At 43.1% G+C, this 7,016-nt stretch overlaps 6 protein-coding genes across 6 annotated transcripts; 2 read left to right on the plus strand and 4 right to left on the minus strand.

Annotated features, from left to right (window-relative positions):
* Positions 1 to 218: 218 nt before the first annotated feature.
* SAMD00019534_083920 (hypothetical protein) lies at positions 219 to 1,963 on the plus strand (the record flags this gene model as incomplete). Its single annotated transcript, XM_012896283.1, has 2 exons — positions 219 to 1,601; positions 1,691 to 1,963. 2 exons carry the CDS (start codon positions 219 to 221, stop codon positions 1,961 to 1,963), a joined length of 1,656 nt encoding a protein of 551 aa, XP_012751737.1.
* Positions 1,964 to 2,115: 152 nt separating this feature from the next.
* SAMD00019534_083930 (hypothetical protein) lies at positions 2,116 to 3,370 on the plus strand (the record flags this gene model as incomplete). The annotated part of the gene is made up of 4 exons (XM_012896284.1): positions 2,116 to 2,238; positions 2,331 to 2,495; positions 2,583 to 2,850; positions 2,928 to 3,370. Coding segments are annotated over 4 exons (999 nt in total), but the record flags the coding sequence as incomplete, so codon positions are not given.
* Positions 3,371 to 3,547: 177 nt separating this feature from the next.
* On the minus strand, positions 3,548 to 3,756 carry SAMD00019534_083940 (hypothetical protein; the record flags this gene model as incomplete). The annotated part of the gene is made up of 2 exons (XM_012896285.1): positions 3,548 to 3,623; positions 3,680 to 3,756. 2 exons carry the CDS (start codon positions 3,754 to 3,756, stop codon positions 3,548 to 3,550), a joined length of 153 nt encoding a protein of 50 aa, XP_012751739.1.
* An 867-nt stretch (positions 3,757 to 4,623) lies between these two features.
* SAMD00019534_083950 (hypothetical protein) lies at positions 4,624 to 5,694 on the minus strand (the record flags this gene model as incomplete). The annotated part of the gene is made up of 1 exon (XM_012896286.1): positions 4,624 to 5,694. One exon carries the CDS (start codon positions 5,692 to 5,694, stop codon positions 4,624 to 4,626), a length of 1,071 nt encoding a protein of 356 aa, XP_012751740.1.
* Positions 5,695 to 5,749: 55 nt separating this feature from the next.
* On the minus strand, positions 5,750 to 6,412 carry SAMD00019534_083960 (hypothetical protein; the record flags this gene model as incomplete). The annotated part of the gene is made up of 1 exon (XM_012896287.1): positions 5,750 to 6,412. One exon carries the CDS (start codon positions 6,410 to 6,412, stop codon positions 5,750 to 5,752), a length of 663 nt encoding a protein of 220 aa, XP_012751741.1.
* A 260-nt stretch (positions 6,413 to 6,672) lies between these two features.
* On the minus strand, positions 6,673 to 6,918 carry SAMD00019534_083970 (hypothetical protein; the record flags this gene model as incomplete). The annotated part of the gene is made up of 1 exon (XM_012896288.1): positions 6,673 to 6,918. The coding sequence occupies one exon, from the start codon at positions 6,916 to 6,918 to the stop codon at positions 6,673 to 6,675; it is 246 nt and encodes an 81-aa protein (XP_012751742.1).
* Positions 6,919 to 7,016: the final 98 nt, after the last annotated feature.

The raw sequence follows: 7,016 nt of genomic DNA on the forward strand, positions 1-7,016 counted from the left end.
TCAGTTCATCCTGATGGATCAGTCAACAAGTAGCACTCCAACACTCTGCTATCAATCAATCAATCAAATAAATAACAATCTTGCTTTCAATGAAATGATCAAGAAATGGATGGGGGACAAACTTTGTCATTCTACATTTGTTGCTTATTATTTGTTTGGAGAGATACAATATGTAACATTGTACTCTTCATCATATCTATATACATACTTGTATCCAGATGCAAACCATACTCAATAACTATCAGTTGCTCAGATATATTGTGTCCAAGCTGGACAGCAACATTGATCGTTTATGTCTCAGTTTTACATGCAAGCATCTTTATACAATCAGAGAGCGATATCTGCGTTTGGAACAGAGCTCGCCTTTCAAGGTGAATGCAGACCACTTGCTCGACTATAGTGCGCACACACTCAGATCATATGAATCATTGCTGACAAGTTCGGTGTCCAATGTCCGCTGCGTATGTGATGCCTCGATGATTGTTCTCGAGATTGCGCCTTCATACTGCACCACAATAGACTATAGTTATCACTTCAAGCTTACATGCGACATGTCAAAGATACCAAATAACATTCATACCTTGATCGTCAGGCATACCCAATGCAATAGACTAGGCGAGCTACCAACATCCATCACTCGACTCAAGCTGGACATGGACGGCTACTTCATGTTGAGATTAGCTGGGGAAGCATTGACCAACCTCAACTTGCGATATAATGTCCGTCTACCTCCACATTGCATTCCATCATCGGTGATCACTTTGAAGCTCACGTGTCCAGAAGTTCATTTGGGTGACATCCCTCACTCGGTCACTCGTCTCACGCTCTCGGTGGGCCGGCTGTCGGTTGGAGTGATCCCACCATCTGTCACACACTTGAGATGCACAGGATGCTTGGATGACCAACTCTCATCCGAGGGTGTCATTCCGGACTCGGTCACTACGCTCTATTTCCGAGAGTTGGTACTGACCAAGGGCTCATATCTTCCGACATCAATCACCTCACTGACCTTTGACAAGGTTCATGGTATTGGTCTTCTGCCACTCCCCTCATCGGTCACCGATCTAACATTTGGAGATAAGTTTAATCGTGTGATTCTCCAACCGATTCCAGCATCGGTGAGGACTCTTCGATTCGGAGAAGCATTCAATCAATCTCTGGAGGGCATGCTCCCATCATCGCTCATTCATCTTCAAATTGCTAATTCATTCTATTCTCAACAGTTGACGAGACAAACAATCCCAAGCTCAGTTATCTCATTGCACTTGGGCTTCAGAGTGTCGACACTTGTTCATGGATTCATTCCTGGCTCTGTTACTACGCTTTATCTAGACTCTCAATACCTCAGACTTGGACCCGGCCTCATACTACCATCAGTGACCTCTCTTACACTTTTTGGAGAGTCCATCGTGAATCGTCTTGTTGCAGGCATTATTCCGGCATCTGTAACATCACTGTCTTTTGAATGCTATGTAAAGTTCCATCATGACGCCACCTGCAGTGCCATTCCAGCAACGACCACCAGTCTCCGCTTAGGATCAAATTACTATTTGAAAGGACGTGAATTCGACTTCATCCCGCCAACAATCACATCACTGGATGTAGGCGATTGCTTTCATGATCACGTGGACCTCAGCCATATCCCAGAGTCTGTAATGGCCTCACATTATCATTGGGCTCATTCAACAAGCTGGACGATGACGATATCGACGTGCTCTCTCAACTTCAAAGTCTCAAAGTTGTTTCCAACTACTTTGATAAGGAGACATCATTCGATACTATCGTCTGGATCTTCAAAGCTACGGCCCTCACTTCAATCTCATTCGCAATTAAACCCGTTGCCTGGATCGATAACAATCGAATCTTCCACCATCTCGTGTTCCGAAAGCTTGACAAACATCATGCTCTCTTCCTTTCAGATTTCCGCTTCTCTGGGTTCCTGTCGCTTCGACTGGATACCTAAGATCGATGCGACGTCTGTGGATAGTTCCATTCAAATAAATTAGAAGACGAGTGTTGTTCTTCGTTTCAAAGTTCTTTGAACTTTTTGATCATATTCAGTCATTCATTCACTTGTTGGGCAAGACATACACAGATAGATAGATAGATAGAGAGATGGCTACTCAAACTGCAAGACGAACACTATCATTGATGGAACATTGCAGTGTCAACTTCCCTGTCAATGGTATCATCCCAATATACAAAGAGGCCGGTGTCACATCTGCAACACTACTCAATGTGTGTAACTACCTCGATCAATCAATCAATCAATCGATCAATGTGACAAGCAGCAGCAACTAATACACATAATCAAACACTCGACCATATAGTCATTGAAGAAGATATCAAAGCATAGGATCAAGATAGGACATGGAGGCACACTTGACTTGGATGCAAGAGGCATACTCATTGTAGGACTCGGCGAATCATGCAAGGACCTCACATACTTCTTGCATGCCGACAAGTCATACAATGCAACATGTTTGTTTGGGAGGGTAGGTCACGTCACATCACGATGACACTTGCATTGTCTATCGACCAACAATCGACTCACTCAATGGCATTGAGTCCCAAACAATCAGGAAACAGATACATTAGATATATCTGGCGATCTTTTGCCAGAGTTCAAACCATTCGATCACCTGACGCATGAGCTGATCGAGCGACAGATACAGGAGAAGTTCGTTGGCGACATTGTACAGACGCCACCCGTTTACTCAGCCATCAGAATGGGAGGCAGGCGAATGTCCGACTGGGCATTCAAAGGCGCAAGCATCGTGCCGATGGCCAGGAAGCTAAAGGTCCACGATGCTCACTGTACATTTTTTAAAGCACCAATAGCAGAGTATGGTATGTCATCGTCAAGCGTGATGGAGAGAGAGTGCGAGGGCACATCCTAACGAATGATTGAATGAATAACAAAATAGAGATGAATGTATGCACTGGATTCTATGTACGATCATACTTGACAGACATTGCACGATCACTGGATACATATTGTTACTCTATCGATATTGAACGAACAAAGGTCGGACCATTCTCACTGGAACACTGTCTGCGCATCAATGAAATCAACGATGATTCATTGTTTGAGACATCAATGAAGACAAGACGATTGCTAATAGACTATATTAATAGGAACAAAGACAAGTTGGAAGAGTTCCAAAGGCAACAATCTGAAAGGGCGCGTCGACAGCGTGAGAATCTACCCAATCATGTACTCAAGGCGTTGGTACTGGAGGGTGATTCGCCATGCTCAGACGAGCTGCCGCGTCTAAAGAGGAAATCACATGCATTCATAAAGCCAAGGTTTCGCGACAATGACAAAGAAAGGAAACAAGTAAACATACAACAAGAAGAAGTTGTGATCTAATTATTCATGTTGAATCATCATCATGCATGGATAGTTGAAGTCTTGCCATTATTGGAACAATTTATTCAATCGCCTTTGGATTAGGGACCTCTTATTACAATTCCTTGGAAATGGAATGTTTGATTATTGATTGATTGATTGTGTACATTATTATCCTAACCGTTCATCGGGAGATTACTCATGGAAGGTTGGGTGCATTATATTCTTTGATTTCTCCAGCAGCAGATGCTTCTCGGGAATCTCAAAGTGGCTATATTGAGGTTAGATTATTATATTATTATAATATTGAATTGTATATATACATACTTCTCTAGGTTCATATTCCTTAGATTCTTGGCAAACACTGTTATACCAAGTATACTAACAGCGGAGACATTGGCCATGATAATGTAGTTCTCTGGGGGAATGCTCTTTAATACTTTCATCCACTGTACCATTTTATACGTTTATCTTATTGTATATATTAATAATATTATTTGTATGTCTTTGTTATTACTTTGAATAATAATGTAGTTTCAAAGTTGTTTATTAAATAAAGGTAGGAAGGGACTCCAGTGGATTGCCAGAGTCTCATTCTTTCATTCAAACATCCATTCCCCCAACACCAAACAACCTTGACACAAACATAAACACAACTTTATTATTATTTATCTATAAGTGGTAATATAGATGTGAGAGTAGTGGAGCAAAGATATTTTTAGATAGGGTATACCCTATTTGGACATGTGTGAGGATAATGTAATGTTAATCCACCTTGGGCCTGTTGTTGTGGTTGTTGTCCAAGGATATGAGATTGAATGGAAAGTGGTGGTCCAAGTGTGGTTTCATACCCCCCGCGGCACACTTTACTCACTCATCTTGGGTCATGTGTTGTGGAATGTACAATTTGGTGTTTTGTGTAAACTCGTTGATGTATCCATCACGGTGTGTGGATTTATCCCTGGTAATGATAAAACAAGAATGATGATGATGATGTGTTCAATCTCATCATCTAGTTGGACCAACTCCAGTGATCAATTCTTTGAACCACAATGTCCTTGATCTAGAAGTAATCGGTCAGTCAGTGTTTGAGTAGTGTGTGTTCAACTTGCTGGTTGGGGTTGAAGCGTACCCATGGACAAGACGTCGGGGAAACAAACATGTCCAAGATTGTACATCGATTGCCTCGCATGTTGTTTATTTGTCAATCATTTCAAACAAATTGAATGAAGTACAAACAATGTGTTGCCAGTGACGTAATGGACTGAACTTTACGTCTCTTGATGTAGCGACAGGAATCCAGAGAAGCGGAAATCCGAAAGGAAGATTGCGTGGTGCTGGTCTAACTTTCGGAATACTACCTGTCGAAATATACTTTGGCTATCGATTTCGAATGTTATTGATGTAAGGTTGGCCGTAGAATTGAAGATCCAGACTATCTTATCAAATGCCTCCTCCAATTTAAATTGTTTGGTCACTTTGAGACTTTGAAGTTGAGAAAGCTTGTGGATAATGTCTTTGTCCATCATGCCAAACGAGTTGAATGGTAGAGTGAGCTCCACCACTGACTCGGGGATTACGTTCAAGTCAAAGCCAACAGGACAAGCGCCAACATCCAGTGATGTGATTGTTGGCGGAATGTAGTTCAATCGACTTCTTACAAAGTATTTTGATCCTATGCGGAGCTTGGTGGTTGTGGCTGGAATGGAGTTGTGATTGAAAACGGCAACGCAATCAAAAGTCAGTGATGTCACAGACGCCGGAATGATCCCCTCACCAATAGGTCTCTTGATAGCACCTCCCCTAAAGGTGAGACAGGTGACTGAGGGCGGTATGTGGCCAGGCTCAAGACTCAAATCGGTAGAGTAGAGGGTGAGTGTTGTCACCGAGTCAGGAATGTATCCATTAACCAGTGTCTTCTCTCTGAAGCCCAGGACCAACGAGCTAACTGAGCTTGGGATTGTTTGTCTGGTCAGCTGGTAAGAAAATCCAATGACGTCGATATGTAGGTGAGTTAGCGAGGATGGGAGTATGCCCTCCAGTGATTCGTCGACCTCCATTCCAAGGTGAAGAGACCTCACCGATGCTGGAATCGGGAGGATCAATAGATCAAATCCACGGCCAATATCTAGGTCGGTGACGGATGAGGGGATTGCCACACGACCGACATCAGCAATCGCGTCCACGGTCAGTGAGGTGATGGATGTCGGAAGATGTGCATCACTGGTCAGCGCCAGCCCTCGGAAATAGAGCTTGGTGACCGAGGCCGGAATGGCACCGTCGGAGAGATGGCCGACCAGGCGTTCTGTGAATTTTAAGTGTGTGACAGATGGTGGGATCATTCCAACCGACAGCCGGTCCACCGAGAGCGAGAGACGAGTGACCGAGTCAGGGATGTCACCCAATTGAAATTCTGGACACCTGAACTTCAAATTGGTCACCGATGATGGAATGCAAAGAGGAGGCAGGTGGCCATGAAGTCGCAAGTTGAGGTTGGTCAAATGCCTCACCAGCCAATCTCAACAGGTTGTAGCCGTGCATGTCCAGTTTGAGTCGGGTGATGGATGTCGGCAGTTCACCATACATATTGTTCTTGGTATGTCTGGCGAACAAGGTATGAATATGTCTAGGTATCTTGGTCACGTCGCGTGTATGTTCGTCCAAGTTAAAGTCTAGAGTGGTGCAGTAGGATGGCACCGTCTCTAGCGCCTCGATCGAGGCAACACTTATAAAGCAGTTGACATTGGACACTGATTGCGACAACAATGATTCATATGATTTGAGTGTATACGTACTATACTGTAACAACTCTTCGGCATCCACTGTGAATGGTGAGCTCTGTTCAAATCGCAGATATTGCTCTCTGTTGTTATATAGATGTTTACATGTTAGACTTATACATAATCGATCAATATTGCTATCCAGCTTGGACAACAAATATCTAAACAAATGATAGTTATTGAATATGATGTGCATCTTGAGCTTATTATCTGTTCGCCACAAGTCATCGCCCAACCGATTGTTGAAGATTCGCAAAGTGGTTGTGTGGTTGACATTCATTCGTTTTCCTTCAATTTATTAATTATTGCAATTTATTATACGTAGTAATATATATATATATATATAACATGGCCAATCGTAATCAACCTGAAGGTCCTACACTTCGCGACTATCTGAACAGACCGCGAATGACAATGGATGAATGGAAAAAGTCAATAACACAAGATAAGAAGGGTACCTTTGACAAATGGGAACAACTTTCAACAAAGGTAAGTAACGAGTTCAAGGAAGTACGAGTAGCGTCATGTACTGACCACCTTTTACCTGGTGTCACAGGAGTATAGAGAGAGTCTTGAGAAGAATAGAGAGCGTATCAAGAGGAAGAAGGAGAAAGAGAAGAAGAAACAAAAGAAGAAGAAATATAGTAGCGACAGTGAGAGTGACAGTAGTAGTGATGATGACTCATCTTCTTCAAGTGATGACAAACAGAGCAAGAGGAAGAAGAAGAGTCGCTCAACATCATCGTCATCATCCAAGGGTGGTCCTGTGCGACTGTCCGAGTACATGAAGGATAGCAGTAGTGAGGATGACCACAGTCCAGTTCGATCAAGAGACGACAGACCCAGTAGTAGTAGTGGCAGTGGCAGTGGCAGTGGCAGTGGCA

The sequence above is a fragment of the Acytostelium subglobosum genome (assembly GCF_000787575.1).
Source record: "Acytostelium subglobosum LB1 DNA, scaffold: scaffold18, whole genome shotgun sequence".
NCBI classification, from domain to species: domain Eukaryota; phylum Evosea; class Eumycetozoa; order Acytosteliales; family Acytosteliaceae; genus Acytostelium; species Acytostelium subglobosum.